Source organism: Cervus canadensis, chromosome 16 (assembly GCF_019320065.1).
Source record: "Cervus canadensis isolate Bull #8, Minnesota chromosome 16, ASM1932006v1, whole genome shotgun sequence".
Classification (NCBI taxonomy): domain Eukaryota; kingdom Metazoa; phylum Chordata; class Mammalia; order Artiodactyla; family Cervidae; genus Cervus; species Cervus canadensis.
In genome coordinates, this window is record NC_057401.1 from 56,553,675 (window position 1) to 56,571,733 (window position 18,059).

At 52.1% G+C, this 18,059-nt stretch overlaps 1 protein-coding gene across 1 annotated transcript in view; it reads right to left on the reverse strand.

Moving 5' to 3' along the window:
- Positions 1-3,474: 3,474 nt before the first annotated feature.
- Positions 3,475-18,059, reverse strand: part of LOC122454316 (protein S-acyltransferase 21-like) — a 38,540-nt gene continuing 23,955 nt past the window's right edge. The window contains exons 12-16 of the mRNA XM_043488692.1: positions 16,497-16,587; positions 13,554-13,588; positions 13,012-13,105; positions 6,164-6,236; positions 3,475-4,368 (exon numbers count right to left, since the gene is read on the reverse strand). Of these exons, the coding sequence (XP_043344627.1) occupies positions 3,914-4,368; positions 6,164-6,236; positions 13,012-13,105; positions 13,554-13,588; positions 16,497-16,587 (748 nt within the window). The 3' untranslated portion in view covers positions 3,475-3,913. The remainder of the gene's footprint in view (positions 4,369-6,163; positions 6,237-13,011; positions 13,106-13,553; positions 13,589-16,496; positions 16,588-18,059) is intronic.

Sequence of the window (18,059 nt, forward strand, 5' to 3'; positions counted from 1 at the left end):
TCCCTCAAGCCCTCTGGTTTCTGCTTCTGCTCAAAACCAGCCAAAGATAGGCTTCTAATTCTAATTCCTCTGCAAAGGTTCACACTGCGGAGCCCAGGTGAGTCCAGAATCTTAGACCTGAAAGAGCACAAAGAGCAGGGAGTCACCTGAGGCCCGTTCCTGGCGAATCTTGGTCCTGACTTTCCTTGGTCCTGACGCTGGGCTGCGCCCCGCCGGTCCCCCACAGCCCTGAGTGCCGCCCACATTGTTCTTAACTACGCAAACGAAGTCATTAAGACCACTTCTCAGGATTATGTCCCCATTGTCATATTAGCCAAAAGGCTAAGGTGTTCAATCTGTTTTTCAAACCCTGTGCCAATGCCATGATGTGATCCTGGTGATTTTGCCAAAGGTAGAACTGCTCTGGGAGGCAGGTGCCAGGCTTCAGGTAGAAACGTTTGAGGGACAGAGTCCTTGGGAAGCAGAGACAGGGCCTGGGAGTCAAGGTGGGCTCCCACAACACGTGCTCCCCCCAAAGACAGAATTGCTGGAGCCGCAGCCCTCAGCCCTGGTTTGGGATCAGGGGACCCTTCTTCCATCTTTGGCTGCCGGACTGATCCTCTGTGGGGGATGACCGCCCCCTGGCCCTTGGTCCTCTGCCAAGACCTGGATGATCCCAGTCTACCCTGCAGTTATTACAGCCCAGCTCAAGAGGGCAGGGGCAGGTCTGCACCGTAGCCGTGTGGAGGCCCACGGATGGAACCATCTGCCCTTGCAGGACACTGTGCTGGTTTTTCAAGGCCGCGCGGCAGAGGACCACGTGCTGGTGGCTTAAACAGCAGAAGTCCTCACAGCCCAAAGTCAGGGTGTCAGTGGCCATGCTCCCTACGATGGCCCTGGGGCCCTTCCTGCCTCCTCTGGCTTCTGGGCCGCCAGCTGTCCCCCTACGATGGCCCTGGGGCCCTTCCTGCCTCCTCTGGCTTCTGGGCCGCCAGGTGTCCCTGGCTCCAGGCTGCATCGCCCAACCTGGGCCTCCGTCCTCACGTGGCCTCCTCCCCCAGGTCTGTTTCTGCCCTGCATCTTGCACCAGGACATGAGTGGATTTAGGGCCCACGCGGGTTGTATGGGGTGCCCTGTCGAGCCCCTAAGTATGCCTGCAGAGACCACTGTCTGTGCTGTCCCCCAGGGATGGGCGCTGAGCTCTGGGCACCATTTCTGCGTCCCAGCGGCCCCGGCCCGGCATCCTGGGCAGGTTCCGTGTCCCGTGTCTCGACTGTGCCAACTCGGCTCAGGACCCTGGGCCCCCTCCCCGAGGACCACCTTGGTGGGAGGCAGCTGTGGGCAGGAAGGGGTTGGGCTCTCGGGCTGTATTGAACTCCACGTGCTGGGCGTGAACATGGTCCTTATTTTAAATCCCGAAGGACATCTTGGTTGAAATGCATCCTCATTCACACACTTGGAGGCCTGGGTGGCTCCATCTTGGACCACGCAGTCTTCCCCAGGTGGGAAGCCGCTCGTGGGCCACGGGCTGTGTCCAGGCCCCACTCAAGCAGCAGTGGGGGCCCGTCCATCTCGCTGGAGGCGGGGGCAGAGCTTTGGGGCTCCTGGTGCTGCTCAGCTCAGGCAGAGTTGCCCTTCATCGCAGACGAGACCCGAGGAGCTCTGTGCAGCCCAGGGAGGGGGGTGCCCTCAGCATGGAGCCCTGGACAGACTCTGCGGGCGGCCCCTCTGCGGGTGGAGCTGCTGTGTGCTCACTGCGGGTCAGCGCCCGGCGGGGCCCCTCCCCTGGGAGGTGTGTGGGGAGGGTGGACAGCCAGCTCCTTGCAGGAACGTCTTCAGGATGACCCAGTGTGGGGACGCCCAGCACCCTCTCTGTGCCCATGGGGGCCCTGTCCTCCTACGCATAGAGGCCTCCTGGGGTGGATGTCCAGCCAGGGCCCGCCAGGGGCCGGACACTCGCTGCAGATTGTGAAGAATCTCACGACAGTGGCAGCAGAGCACTGGACCAGACCCAGGGGTCCTGGGTGTGAATGGCCCTCATCACCATCCTGATTTTAAGGCAGCACCCCCAGGATTCAGAGAGGCTGAGTTGCTGACCCAGGACACACAGCAGATTTGGGGCAGGGCTGGAGTCCAACACCAGCACGTGCTTGACGGTTACCTTGAAGACCTGTATTTTGACTTAGGTTTACCCTTACAATCACAAACCTGGGCACAGAGTCTTATTAAGAAAGCCGTATAAATTTCTCATGGTTTAAGATGATTCCGTAATTTTTATTCTAATAAGATTTTCAGGACCTGGGACCCGTTATTTACTCTGCTTCTAAGAAAATCTGGCCTGGCTTCAGCTCAGCAAGGAGGCCGGGGGCTTCCCCTTGGGTCTGGGGACCCGCCGCCCACCCGTCCCTCCTCACCTCTGCTTGTGCCAGACCTGCGGTGCTGACCCTCCGACGTCTTTGCCCCAGGTTGGCGTTGCTGGGTCCATGCTTCCACAGTGACTGCTACTTCTGTCACCCCCTGTGATGCCACCCCTCCTGGTGCTACCCTTCTGCCCTTCTCCACAAGATCTCTGGGGGGGGTGTCTCTTCACACGGCTTGGGATACGTGATGCCTCCTGTACCTGTCCTTTCACGTCCTTAGTCAGCTCAGGGACCCATCAGCCCTTGTAACGCTTGCCTCCCTGCGTGCTTGTCTTCCTGGCCTCCAGCTGGACACAGGAGACCCCCTTCTGCCCTCCCTCTCTGCCGACCTCTCCTCCTCTGTCCATCTCATCCTCTGCTGGGTAATTTCTTCAGATTATCTTCCAGTTTAATAAGTCTTTCTTCAACTGTGTTTATTGTTTCACTTACTTTAACAAGTGTATTTATTTCTGAAAATTCTACCTCTTTTACATGTCCTCCTGATCATGTAGAAAATCCACTTGTTGCTTATTTTTTGTGATTGTTGTATATTTACATATTTCATGCACCCTACTGAATACTCTGTGTTTCTGATCGCGAATCTCAAGTTCCTGGGGCCTAAATCCACCTTCGTTGTTTGTTGACTTCCACTCACAATGGTGTTTTCTTTGATCTTTGATCGTGAACTTGCTTTGATTGATCCTAAACTTTGAAATCGAGAGCTCTCGGAAGTGTAGAACCTCAGCTTTGGCCACCTTATTTAAGTCTGTTTCTGCCACAGTCCCTGACTTTGTCCTGGAATCTTGCAACAGGCCTGCTTTTGACTCGAGGCCTTGTTTCAAAGCAGCCCACCCTTCTTGTGCTATGTATCTCCAAGTTCACTTTCTTCCTCTAGTTTCAGCCAGAGGGTCCTGGAGGGTCACACCTCAATTCAGGGGGCTCCCCCCAGAGACGGGCTGGGGAGCCTGTTCCAGAGGCCCAGAGCGGGCCTGGTTCCCACCAGGCTAAAGAGCCCAGCGCCAGCATGGGGGAGGGCCGGGGTCGGTTGCCAGCCCTCCACGGAAGCCACTGCCCAAAAGCCATCTACCAGGACTGATTTCAAGTTCATTGCCGTTAGAATTAACTTTTATTATTTCCTATAAAACTTACTGAAGAGTTCCAAAGAATTTTCTTAAAAAGCTACTTAAATTCATACAGTTCAAAACATTAATAATCAACGAAAGTAAAAACACGGCACCCAGCCCGTCTTGAATCTGCCTTCTTTCTGGAATAACGTGTAGACATGTTTAGAAAACTAGGTGGGTCTTTAACATATGGCTTCTGGAGTGAGGGAGATGTGAGTTCATGAGACTCCTCCTGCGTGGCCAGAAGCAGCGGCCTTCAGCTCTGTTCCCTCTTGATGCCGGGGGGCAGGGCTCTGAAGATGGGCGGCGGGGCCCAGGTCTCCTCCTCGAGGTGGAAGCCAGGCTGGGCGGCATGGGCAATGCCAGCCAGAGGGAGGGGCACCCTGGGGGCCTGGGGGACGTGCCCTGGCTCTACACGAGCTGAGGAGCCCTGTCCCCGGGCTCCGGGTCCTCCGGCATCGTGGTCATGGCGATGGGGGTGGGGCTGCTGGGCACAGGGTCCTTCGTGGAGGTGTAGCCCCCCACCTCTCTGACGACCGGGATGCCCTCCTCCCCACACTCTCCCTTGATGGCAGGCAGGCTCTTGGGTGCCTGGGCGGACGGCATCACCACCAGTGTGCAGGGCATCTGCTGGACTTCCAGTTTGCCGTCCAGCCCTCCTGGGATGTTGATGACAGTGGACTCCACGGTCCAGGGCTCCTGGTGGCTGGGGACGGTGTCCTGGTGCTTCTGGGGCCACGCGTCCTGGTTGTGGCCCTGCGGCGGGGATGGGAGCTGGAGGGTTTCCGGGACAGACTCCGCGGCTGGGATCCCGGTGGAAAAGGACCCCTGGACGCGGGACTCGGCTGGTTCAGGTCCCTGGGCTCCTGCAGAGAAAGGAGACGTCCCCATGAGCACCTAGAGGCAGGGGTGGGAGTGGAGCCCGGACGCAGCATAGGGCCCTGCACGGAGGCCCCCGGACAGCAGGGACGGGCGTGGGCAGCAGAGCCCAGGCCCAGCCCCGTGTGCCTCTTTGCTGCCCCTCTGCACCTCTGGAAGCTCTGTTTCATTCTTTCTCAGATGTGTTTTGCTCATGCTCAGTCATGTCTGACTCTTTGCGACCCCATGGACGGTAGCCCACCAGGCTCCTCTGTCCATGGGATTTTCCAGGCAAGGATACTGAAGTGGGTTGCCATTTCCTTCTCCAGGGCATCTTCCTGATCTAGGGATCGAACCCGGGTCTCCTGCATTAGCAGTTGGGTTCTTTACCAGCTGAGTCACCAGGGAAGCCCCTCAAATGTGTTTGGTAATTAACGAGTTTTCTGTTCTCTTCAGATACTTTGAACTTTGCCTTTTGTTTCTCTAAGCAACATAAACCCTTGTGGTTACTCGGTGATTTCGCCTGCTGAGTCCCGAGGCCCTTGGGGCTGTTTCTCCTGTGGTTTTGCTGACTCTCACTCAGGTGCTTTGTCTCCACGGGGAGTCGGTCACTCGAACAGGGAGCGACTGGTTTTCTGTGTTCTGTGTCCTCAAGGCAGCAGCATTGCGTGATGAAGGGCGAGCCTCAGAGGGCCCCTGCCTGGCACTCCGGATGACCCTAACCCTCTGTCGGTTCTCAGCTGGGGGCTCAGGGTCACCCCCTTTCACAAAGGGTTGGCTAGGGGTCTGGCTGGGGTGGAGCGTTGGGGTCCTCTTGTTCACCCCTGCACTTGGGGGACCCAGTGTTATGGGACAACTTAACCCATAAAGTCAGGTCGGCCCTGGACGCAGCCCTCTGTGTCTCCCGCCTGTCTGTCTGTGAAGGTTAAACTCGGTGGGGCTGCTGCCCCGGGTGTCTCTCTGGGTCTCTCTGCCTCAGTCCCCTCCCGAGTCCCTTCCCTCCCAGCTGGAGGCACCACCCACAGGAGGCCCTCCCGCATGTGGCGCACCCACACCCACCACGCGCCTTCCGTCCTCAGAGTCAGCCTGCTCATTCAGGCTCACAGAGCAACCTCCCTTCTCCTCTACCAGTTTCAATGACATCACGTTTGTACTTTGTGATCCTCCAAAACCGCCTTTCGTGGAACCACGTAAACATCTAACTACCCTCCCGGCCGCCCGCTCCCTCCCAGGGGTCGGAGGCGCCGAGCCCCACATCAGGCATTTTGAAGAGTTAACAGCTCAGGTGTCCTGTACTCCTCAGGGATGCACGCTCATGAGATGTTAGCATCGTGAACGTTCAGTATTGCAAAGCTGAGTGGTGGATGTTGCTCAGACTCTGAAAGGACGAAGACTCACGAATGATGAGGTCTGGAGCCCCCAGCAGGCGGGGACGCGGCGGGGCTGAGCCTGAGTGTCTGGGGGACCCCACCCTGTGGCCACACGGTCACTCTTGGGCTCCTCGGCTCTCGTGGGGCCACAGGAGAGGACACCAGGGTGGCCCTCAGCCCGGGCAGACATCCACTGCTGCTGCTTAGATCCGTGTCCAGCTTTACCTCTGGAGCCCACCTCTGTTTGGCACACAGCGGGGGCAGGGGCTGTCTGCGGACCCCCAGCAGGCTCCCCCTTCTCTGCATCACAGAGACAAGTCCCAACCCTGGCTTTCTCTGGCGACTTCTCTCCTTTTTCTTTTGAGAATATTGGACGTGCTAGAGAATCAAATTTAGGTAGACCTCGACGTGCCCGGACTGCAGAGGGTCTCACCTGAGGCAGAGCCTTGCTTTTCAGCCGCGTCTCCTGCTCTAAGTTGCTTTCTTTCTCGCTGATCCTTTGTATTCTACAGAAAGAGAAATCACAGGGAACCTGTGATGCAGGGTCTGTCACACTGCTGAGGACAGCAGAACAGGCGGCACTTTAGAGAGGACGCTTCAGAGACAGACAGGTCTGCCCCATCCCCCGTGAGCTGCGGTGGTCACCAAGAACTCCAAAACCTTCCCCTCGACCTGGGGCTGGAGCCACGACAGCCTTGGGGAGAGTGCTGACCCTTCTCCGGCCTGTGAATCAGGACGGACACGGGGTGCTTTGTCTGGCACGTGTGAGGGTCTCGGGGAAGCCAGGGAGACCCCTGTGATTCCCAGCACGAGAAAGGCTGGCTGCCGCCTGTGCGGGCCTCTGCCTCCTAAGAAGCCTGAGCATCTCACCCACATCTGAACACAGGCGTGTGTCCCCTGCCCGGCCCAGCGGGATTGTCCTGTGTCCGCCGGCCGGCAGGTCGGAGGGGTGGCCGCAGTTCTTGCCAGACTCGCTAAAAGGTCAGGGATGTGCTCATTCCAACTTTCATTGGTGCATGTGCGGGACCCAGAGACTGGGCCTATGCAAAACTTCTCTCTGAGAGTCTGGACAGCCTTACAAGCAGATATGTCGCTGGGAGACTTCTCGGTGAAAACAGCACATCTGTAAATGCTCTCGTCCCTTTCCTGGTCCAGGACTTTAAAATTATTCTCAAGGTATCAACAAATAGCGACAGATACGTGAGTGCGTGAAGAAACAACTTCAGGGGAGACAAAGAAGGAACCCTCGCTGGGCCAGAAGCACCGACGCCCCACAGAGGAGAAAGCAAAGGCCCACAGGAGGTCAGAGGAGGCTGCTGTGGACGGCGGGAGAGGCCCTCATGGAATCCACCGCGAGCAAGGCAGGGGCGGCCGTGGGAGTGGGGGTCCCGATGGATAACCTGCTGGGGCCGCAGCAGGCCGAGCGGCCAGGCAGACAGCCGGTCGCTGCTGCAAAACCTCCTGAATCCACAGCAACAGCGGGGAGCCTGCCCCACACGAAAGCGGTAACCTCAGTGGACAGAAGGCCGTGTGAGCTCACACACCCAAGGGCGTGGCACCCAGGAAGCAGAGGTGGGCTGAGGTATCGCCAAACACCCAAGCGCCCCTGGGAGTCAGGAGCAAAGCGCTGCTGTGGAGTGAAGGGGAGAACCCGGCGCAGCATGTACGGGACGCACTGGAGGGTGTGGGGCAGATCCTGTGGGAGGATGTGGGGGCTGACTGGGGGGTGCTGTGCATCAAAGCGCACGGGGGTCTGCTGAAAGGAGAGGGGAGCTGTCAGAACCTTCAGAAACTTGCCCTCCACCGCGGGGCTTCCCAGGTGGCACTAGTGGTAAGGAACCTCCCCGCCAGTGCAGGAGATATAAGAAATACAGTCTCCATCCCTGGACTGGGAAGATCCCCTGGAGGAGGAAACGGCAACCCACTCCAGTATTCTCGCCTGGAAAACCCCATGGACAGAGGAGCCTGGTGGGCAACAGTCCACAGGGTCCGGCTGCAGCTTCAGGGAGGGCAGCCCCCACTCCCCACTCTGTGCAGCCCTGGCGGCTGGCACGTCGCAGGTGTGGGGTGTGTGTTCTGGCTGACCCAGCCCTGCCCTGAGGGATGGGCACAGCTGCTGTCCTGGTTCTGGCCCCCTTGGCAGCAACAGCCTCCCGCGTGCCGCCCGGTGGAAGACTTAAAGAGACAGGACCTCGCCCCTCCTGCTTGCAGCCAGACAGTCAAGGATGCCTTCCCCAGGCCACTGGCTGACCAAGCAGGCGATAGAAGAAAATTTTCAGTGACAAGAAATACACTCTTTGCAAAATTCAGCCTTCAACAGGCAAAAATCTATAATCTCCAAGGAACAAATCTGACTTCCATCATTATCACATGATAATACTACAAAGAAACAGGAAGCCCGGACTTTCAAGTTAATAGTCAAGGATATTAAGTCAGCTGTCTCAGAAATACTCAATGAGTCAGGACATCAAGGACGAAGAATTAAAGGAGATCAGGACAATGGTGTAAGAACAGATCAGAATATCAACAAATAAGTAGAAATTATGAACAGAAACTAAACAAATTCTAGAGGTAAAAAGTATAAAAATTGAAATAAAAAAATTCACTAGAGGAGCGCAACAGATTTGACCAGTGAAAAAAGGATAAAAAAAAACTTGACTAAACTGAAATTATTAATATCCAATCTGAACTGTAAAGAAAAAACAATGAAAGGAAGTGAATGGAGCCTGGTGGGCCTGTGGGTCTCCATCAGAGGTATCAAGATATGCCTTGTAGGACTTCCAGAAGGAAGAGAGAGAAACAGAGCATAAAAACAGCTGAAGAAATAATGAAAACTTCCCCAAACGGATAAAAACGTGAATCTACACATCTAATCTACACTCTCCATGAAGAGTATGAAAAGGCAAAAAGATATGACACTGAAAGATGAACTCCCCAGGTCGGTAGGTGCCCAAATTGCTACTGGAGAAGAGGGGAGAAGTAGCTCCACAAAGAATGAAGAGGCTGAGCCAAAGCAAAAAACCCACAATGCCCAGCTGTGGGTGTGGTTGGTGGTGGAAGTAAAGCCCGATGCGGTAAGAGCAACACTGCGCAGGAACCTGGAATGTTAGGTCCCTGAATCAAGGCGAATTGGAAGGGGTCAAACAGGAGACGGCAAGAGTGAACATCGACATTTTAGCAATCAGTGAACTAAAATGGACAGGAACAGGTGAATTTAACTCAGATGACTACTATATCTACAACTGTGGGCAAGAATCCCTTAGATGAAGTGGAGTAGCCATCATAGTCACATGGTCAACAAAAGAGTCTGGAATGCAGTACTTGGATGCAATCTCAAGAACAACAGAATGATCTCTATTTGTTTCCAAGGCAAACCATTCAATATCACAGTAATCCAAGTCTATGCCCCAACCACTAATACCAAAGAAGTAGAAATTGAATGGTTCTATGAAGACCTACAAGACCTTCTAGAAAGTGAAAGTGAAAGTCACTCAGTTGTGTCTGACTCTTTGTGACCCCATAGACTATACAGTCCACGGAATTCTCCAGGCCAGAATGCCGGAGTGGGTAGCCTTTCCCTTCTCCAGGGGATATTCCCAACCCAGGAATCGAACTGGGGTCTCCTGCATTGTAGGTGGATTCTTTACCAATTGAGCTATCAGGGAAGCCTTTCTAGACCTTCTATAACTAACACCCAAAAAACATGTCCTAAGGGGACAGGGATACAAAAGTAGGAAGTCAAGAGATACCTAGAGTAAGAGGAAAGTTTGGCCTTGGAGCACAGAATGAAGCAGGGCAGAGGCTAACAGAGTTCTGCCAAGAGAACGCACTGGTCATAGCAAACACCCTCTTCCAATGACACAAGGGATGACTCTACACATGGACATTACCAGATGGTCAATAGCAAAATCAGATTGATTATATTCTTGGCAGCTGAAGATGGAGAAGCTCTATATAGTCAGAAAAAACAATACTGGGAGCTGACTGTGGCTCAGATCATGAGCTCCTTATTGCCAGATTCAGACTTAAATTGAAGAAAAATAGGGAAAATCACTAGACCATTCAGTTATGACCTAAATCAAATCCCTTACGATTATACAGTGGAAGTGACAAATAAATTCAAAGGATTAGATCTGATAGAGAGAGTCCCTGAAGAACTATAGATGGAGAATCGTAAATTGTATAGGAAGTGGTGATCAAAACCATCCCCAAGAAAAAGAAATGCAAAAAGGCAAAAGGGCTGTCTGAGGAGGCCTCACAAATAGCTGAGAAAAGAAGAGAAGCAAAAGGCAAAGAAGAAACATAAAAAATATACCCATCTGAATGCACAGTTCTAAAGAATAGCAAGGAGAGATAAGAAAGCCTTAAGTGAACAATGCAAAGAAATAGAGGAAAACAATAGAATGGGAAACACTAGAGATCACTTCAAGAAAATTAGAGATAGCAGGGGAACATTTCATGCAAAGATGGGCACAATAAAGGACAGAAACTGTATGGACCTAACAGAAGCAGAAAATATTAAGAAGAAGTGGCAAGAATACACAGAAGAACTATACAAAAAAGATCTTCGTGACCCAGATAACCATGATGGTGTGATCACTCACCTAGAGCCAGACATCTTGGAGTGTGATGTCAAGTGAGTCTTAGAAAGCATCACTACTAACAAAGCTAGTGGAGGTGATGGAATTCCAGCTGAGCTATTTCAGATCCTAAAAGATGATGCGGTGACAGTGCTGCACTCAATATGCCAGCAAATTTGGAAAACTCAGCAGTGGCCACAGCACTGGAAAAGATCAGTTCTCATTCCAATCCCAAAGAAAAGCGATGCCAAAGAATGTTTCAACTACTGCACAATTGCACACTTTTCATATACTAGCAAAGTAATGCTCAAAATTCTCCAAGAGAGGCTTCAACAGTGCGTGAACCAAGAACTTCCAGATGTTCAAGCTGGATTTAGAAAAGGAAGAGGAACCAGAGATCAAATCGCCAACATCTGTTGGGTCATAGAAAAAGCAAGAGAATTCTGAAAAAAATCTACCTGTGCTTCATTGACTATGCTGAAGCCTTTGACTGTGTGGATCACAGCAAACAGTGGAAAATTCTTCAAGAGATAGGAATACCAGACCACCTTACCTGCTTCCTGAGAAACCTGTATACAAGTCAAGCAGCAACAGTTAGAACCAGACATGAAACAACAGACTGGTTCCAAATTGGGAAAGGAGTACATCAAGGCTATATATTGTCACCCTCTTATTTAACTTATATGCAGAGTACATCATGCTAAATGCTGGACTGGATGAAGCACAAAGTGGAATCAAGATTGCTGGGAGAAATATCAATAACTTCAGATATGCAGAGGACACCACCCTAATGGCAGAAAGTGAAGAGGAACTAAAGAGCCTCTTGATGAAAGTGAAGGAGGAGAGTGAAAAGGCTGGCTTATAACACAGCATTCAAAAAACGAAGATCATGGCATCTGGTTCCATCACTTGATAGCAAATAAATGGGGAAACAATGGAAACAGTGACAGACTATTTTCTTGGGCTGCAAAATCACTGCAGATGGTGACTACAGCTATGAAATTAAAAGATGTTTACTCCTTGAAAGAAAAGCTATGATCAACCTAGACAGCATATTAAAAAGCAGAGACATTACTTCGCCAACAGAGGTCCCATATAGTCAAAGTTATGGTTTTTCCAGTAGTCATGTATGGCTGTGAGAGTTGGACCATAAAGAAGGCTGAGCCCCAAAGAATTAATGCTTTTGAGCTGTGGTGTTGGAGAAGACTCTTGAGAGTGCCTTGGACTGCAAGGAGATCAAACCAGTCCTTCCTAAAGGAAATCAGTCCTGAATATTCACTGGAAGGACTGATGCTGAAGCTCCAATCCTTTGGCCACCTGATGTGAAGAGCTGACTCATTAGAAAAGACCCTGATGCTGGGAAAGGTTGAGGGCAGGAGGAGAAGGGGACAACAGAGGATGAGATGGATGGCATCACAGACTCAGTGGACATGGGTTTGGGTGGACTCCGGGAGTTGGTGATGGACAGGGAGGCCTGGCGTGCTGTGGTCCATGGGGTCGCAGAGAGTCGGACACGACTGGGTGACTGAGCACCAGCAACACAGTCGAGCAGCTTAACTGAACCCCGAGCAAGAGAAGCTAAAACCCTCAGCAAGACATGTTACAGCCGGTTTCTTAGAACTAAAGAGAGGCAGAGCTAATGACAAAGGAGTGATCCTCGGAGTCATAAACAGCGATTTCTCATCAGATTCCATGGAGGCCAGAAGGCACTGGGGTGACATAAGGTCATGAAGGGAAAAAAAACCACCAACCAAGAATTCTAAATCCCCCAAAGCTATCTTTTAAGAATGATGGAGACATTAAGACATTTTCAGGTAAACAAGGGCTGAGGGACTTTATTACAATACACCTGCCGTACAAGAAATGCTAAAAAGACTTACACGGTTTACCAGTCTCTCCAAATTCTTCAGGTTAAAATGAAAAGGTACTAGACAGCAAAGCCATAAAAGCAATAAATAATACAGGTAAAGGTAACCACATATGTTAATTTATAAGCCAGTATTATTGTACTTTGATTCGTAACTCTTCCCCTTTTCTATATGATTTAAAGATAGATGCATAAAACAATAATTATAAATCTTTGTTCATGGGCACACAATATACAAATATGTAATCCATGACACTAACAACATAGAGGAGGAGAGATCGAAATGTATGAGAATAGAGTCTTGGAATACTATTGAATACTGAATTCAAATACTATTGAAACTGAATTAGTATTATTCAAACTTTATTGTTGTAAATTTAGAATGTTCATTGTAATCCTCAAGGTAACCATTAAGAAGATGACTAAAGACCATGTAAGAAAAGGGTACCATACAAAAATTCAATTAAATACAAAAAAGTCAGTTGTATTTATTCCTCGACTCCTAATGGAGGAATGGAGGAACAATATATATATATATAACAGCTAAGTAGCAGAAGTAAATCCTTATCTACTGATTAATTACCTTAAACATGAATGAAGCAGGAAACAGTAGAAATCCCATGGGAAGTGGGGAGCCAGACCCCTGCCTCACACCACACACACCAACAACCACAGATAGGAAAGGACCCAGCTCTCAAGATCAAAATGTTAAACTGTCAGTAGGAAGTATCGAAGACTTTCCTTTAGGTCTTTGGGTGCAAGATTTGTGAACAGAGCCCCAAAGCACTATCTCTGAAACATTTGTAATTGTGATCCCTAGGCCCACAGGCTCACCTGGGGTGGCGGGGAGCACTCGAGGGTAACGGTGCTGACCGAGCTCAGGCTGGAGCACCTGGAGAGTGGAGGCAGGAACTCCTTCCGCTTGACTCTGTTGGACCGCAAGAGACAGAGACATGGGGGATCTGGGGTGGGGCTGGGGTGCCTGAGGGCTGCAGGGGAGAGTGTGTGTGTGCCCGTGTGTATATGTGCACACGCTCATGCATGTGTGTGTGCCCGTGCACGTATGTGTGCGCACTCATGAGTGTGTGCTTGTGTGCATGTGTGTGAACCGTCGGAAGGGCTGCCTACACTTGCACAAACGGAAATCAAATGAGCGTGATGCCTGGTGTCCTTCAGCTCAGGCGCCAGCCATGAGCAGGGTGGCCGCAAGGGGTCGTGACTTCCAGGTTGGGGCAGAGCTGAAAGCCAGTCAGTGACTGAACTCCGCACAGGGGTTTCCTGCCCCAAATGCTCTGTCACAGGTGGATCGCTCTCCTAGGAAACCTGAACCAAGGCGCGCCCCCAGCCCCCGTCAGGTAGAAAGGCTCGCAACTCACCGTATGGCGGAAGCGCTCCGGCCGGAACACAGTTCCTGCGGGCAGGAGGGGAGGAGCAGCTGGTTAGGAGGAGCCAAGAGCCAACACCCCTGCCCTCCCCCGCACCCCGGCTGTGGTGTCAGGGCACCTGGGGGCCCCCGGGTCCAGGCAGGACGCTGGAGGATGGCGCCAGGCCCCACCCTCGAGCTCTGGCTGAGCTGCATCCTCTCCCTTCCATGGTTGAAGTCCTGTCCCTCATGACTTGTCACCGTCCTTGGAAACAGGGCCTGCACAGAGGCTAATAGTGAAGCCAGGTCACTCATGTAGGTCCCGGAGCACGAGGCCTGATATCCTCGTGGGAGGACGAACTCGGGACGAAAACCATGTGCCCAGGTGGTGCTGACGGCTCAGAGACACCAGCCCTGGCGGCGCCCTGACCGCAGACTTCTAGCTCCAGGATGGGAGCAGGAAGTGAGCTGTCTGGGCAGCTCGGCCCTGCAGCCCCAGCAGAGAAACACACCGTCACACGTGTGCATGTGCTAGCTTCTCCTTGGTCAGGGCGGGAGCGGGACAGCCCAGTCACGTGAAGGCGCCCACTTGACTCCCGGGGTGCAGGCTTGGCCTCTGCAGCCCCATCCTCCCTGCCTCTGGCCCATGCTTGGCGTCTGTAGGTTAGAGCCTCACGGGCATGTGTGTGGTGACGCCTCGCTGTGGCTATCATCTGTGCGTCCTCGGTGCCTGATTCTGGGCATCTTTTCAGGTTCTCATTTGCCACCGATAGGATCCCTTTGGGTGAAGAGTTTGTTCAAATCTACAGTTTGAACTGTGGTGCTGGAGAAGACTCTTAAGAGTCCCTTGGACTGCAAGGAGATCCAACCAGTCCATCCTGAAGGAAATCAGTCCTGACTATGCATTGGAAGGACTGATGCTAAAGCTGAAGCTCCAATACTTTGGCCACCTGATGTGAAGAGCTGACTCATTGGAAAAGACCCTGATGCTGGCATCTGATGGCCCTCTTCAACCTCTTTCTGGACAGATGAAGATGATGACAGCTGCCAGTCTGGTCTTCTCAGCAATCATTTACCCTTTCTGTTAGTGGCACCTGATTTCCTTTTGGGACCCTACCCTTCCTCCTACACTTTGCCTGCTCATATTCTCTGTGGTTCAAGTAGAGCTGATCTCATTTCCCTTGCTCCAGGGCAGGTCTTACACAAATAGAATCTCAATGATTGGTTTAAGGATGGGCATGTGACCCAAGCTGAGCCAGTGAGAGGCACCCCTGGGACCCAGTGGCACTAGTGGTGAAGAATCCCCCTGCCAAGAAAGATTGAAGGCGGGAGGAGAAGGGGATGACAGAGGATGAGATGGTTGGATGGCATCACTGACTCAATGGACATGAGTCTGAGTAAACTCCAGGAGATGGTGATGGACAGGGAGGCCTGGTGTGCTGCCGTCCATGGGGTTGCAAAGAGTTGGATATGACTGAGCGACTGAACTGAACTGGACTGAGGTTATTTCAGATTTTTGTTATTATAAACAAAGTTACAGGGAACATCTCTGTCACAGATCTTTGTTTTTCTAAGGCTGGGGCTGTAAGTTAACGGTGGTAGACAGCCGGTCCCAGTGGGTCATCTCCTTTAATCATCACCCACTCACTCAGAGGTTTGCGCGGAGCCCCCTGCCCAGGGTCCCTGCCCAGGTAACTGCAGAACAGGGTCAGACCCGGGAAGCCTTGGAGTCTATTTTCATTCTTGGGAGTGCAATTCCTGGGTCCAAAAGTTTGTCAGTGGGTTTACTCAAAGGAAGACCCTTTAAAAGTATACCAGTGACCTAACAAGCCTCATGGTGACTGAACTTGCAATTTCAGAGTGCATCTCAAGGTCGTCTCTCACACACAAAGGAGACGAGAGGTGACAACTTGCAGTCACCTCACGATGGACACATGGTTCATTTTTCTCTTTAATAGGCAGCCCTTTGTGTACCAGATCAAAGGGAACCTTACACAGGAAATCTTAACACAAGATCACATGCGATTTCTTCCAGAAGCAGTAAACGGGGAGAAATGCGTTTGTCTGAGTGCCCGTCTGGACCTGAGAATGGACACAGAACGCTCCTTCGCCCACACAGACACGCGTCTCAAAAGTGACCCCAGACCTACAGTCAAGAGGTCAAACCCTCACCTTCACCCGGGTTGGGACTTGAGTACAACGTTAGGTAACAGTCTTGTGTGTGGACCCTGTGTCTTAAGGGGAAGCTTTGAGCTTTTCACCACGAGGTAAGATGTTAGCTGTGAGCTTTCAAGGTGCCCCCTGTGGGAATGGGGATCTTGTCTTCGCGTTCCCAAGATGGGGAGATTTTAAAATCATGAATGGGAGTTTGTTACCATCTGGTCCACGCTCTGCAATGACCACTGCATCCACACGATGGTTGTTCAACCCTAACCCGACCCAGGCCTCAGACTCAGTGCCCCGTGGGCAGCTGCAGCGTCTCTGGACGGCCGCACCCAGGCCTGCGAGGACCAGCGGGGACTGGCTGGCCTCTGCCGCTAAAGGCCAACCCGGTGAGGGCCCAGGACCAGCGCGTCCTCGGGGGCAGACCGTGTCCCTGCTACTGCCTGGGGAGGCCTCGGAGAGCCTCGCGCTGGGTGCCCAGAGGCTGCTGAGCCCATGAGGGGGCGAACTCCCAGCAAACGGGCTGGGGCCACGTGGACACAGCGCACTTGGCTTGACAGGTCTCTGCAGCAGATGGTTTGCACCTGTTCCTCACACACACGTGCCTCACAGCTACAAACATCATGTCACGTGCCCACCATTGTTCCCATTCAAGTATCACGGCCCCAAAACGCTGTAAACATTTAAGGTGAGCGCGTCAGACCGGCACCTTCTGTGCCGTGCGGCCCTCTGCAGGCTCCTGGGGGCGGCCGCGCCCCTGCCTCTGGCCCCCACCCCCCCGCACCAGGCTCACCTGCTGCGACAAGCCACTGTTGGCATGGATGGTGAGGCTGGAGACCTGTGAGTGGTCCGGGGTTGGTGGCAACAGTTGCATGGACTTCACGCTGGTGGGGACGCACAGGAGAGAGAAAGCACATGTGTCAGCAAATGGAGATTCTTGGGGGCCCAAAAAGCTTCACTATCGTGGTTTTCCATCTTCCTGAGGACCTCAGAGCTTGGGATGGGTTGTGGGTTCCCCCTGACCCAGGAAAGTCAGAAAAGGAGCAACCCTGCTGAGCCCCAGAGCTTCCGACACGGAGAGAGAACAGGGGCTTCCTGTTTTAAGCCCCTGTTATGTGGGAATTTGTTGCACTGAACCTAAAATTCACACAGGAGTGTCATGTTGAATTATCCACGTGTGATCGTCTGAGCCTTGGGGTACGGAGGACCCAGGAAGGTTAGTTGAGAGAGATCCGAACACGAGGAGGACTTGGACTGCTGTGGCTGAGGGTAGGAGCAAAGCAGGAGGGACGTGAACCCGTCTCCCTGGCGTGCTCAGAGCAGAAACCAGGCTCATCATGGCCGGGTTTCCACCCCAAGGGAACCATGAGAAGACACGTGCTGGTGTGTCTTCGCGTGTGAGACCATAACCCTTGTTCATATTCTCATCCTACCCACTTAACATTTCAGAACAGAGAAGCAGCCCAGAAGAAACTCTCTTAGAAATGGCACAACCGCCACCACCAGGGACACTTTGTAAAGTCCTCTGTAGAGGTTTTGCTCTGAAACATGCCCGCAGAGCTCCGGCACACCGCACGGCTGTGTGCTGGGTGTGTTCCCTCCTTTGGCAGGTGTCACAAGGCTTAGAAACTTCTGGTCTCTGTGAACTCGATCCCACTGGCTCTAACTGGCTGTAACTGGCTCTAAGAGGATCAGCCTCGGGAGTGGGGCTGGGAATGGCTGTCAGCACTGCCAATTTGCTCAACTGGACCCAGAAACTACGCTACCCGGAAAACATTCCCTGCGACAAAAAGACTACCAGTAATTTACTTCCCATCTCATCTAGAGGATTTGTAGCTTACTTGTATCACCTTTTACCCATCATTAACCCTTTATTAAATAGGGCCGGCTCCTCTTCCAAGAGGAGGAACACAGGCTGGATTGGAAATGAAAACGAATGTTCCTGTAAGGATGCACGTGACGCCTGCCCAAGGGGGTGAGTGTGCCCGTAAAAGTCTTGTTATTTTCTTTTAACAAAAAGAACCTCACAATACGTGAGGTAAAACAAGAGGCTCCTAAGGAATCGTATATGGTCATTCTTTTATAAAATAAAACATTTTATATATATATATATATATATATATATATATATAAATGCACAGAAAAGGTACTGGAAAGAAAGATGTAAAAGATACAAATCAATGTCCCAGCAATAGTTATTAGTGGGCAGGGAACTCTGTGTGTTTTTGCTTTTATACTGGGAATTTGTATTTCCAAATTTTCTATAATAAATACACGTTGATGTGAAAAAAAAAATTTTAAGGGGAAAGTCTACCATCCTGGTTCCAGTTAAGTTTCTGTCTTTCTTACCAGAAAA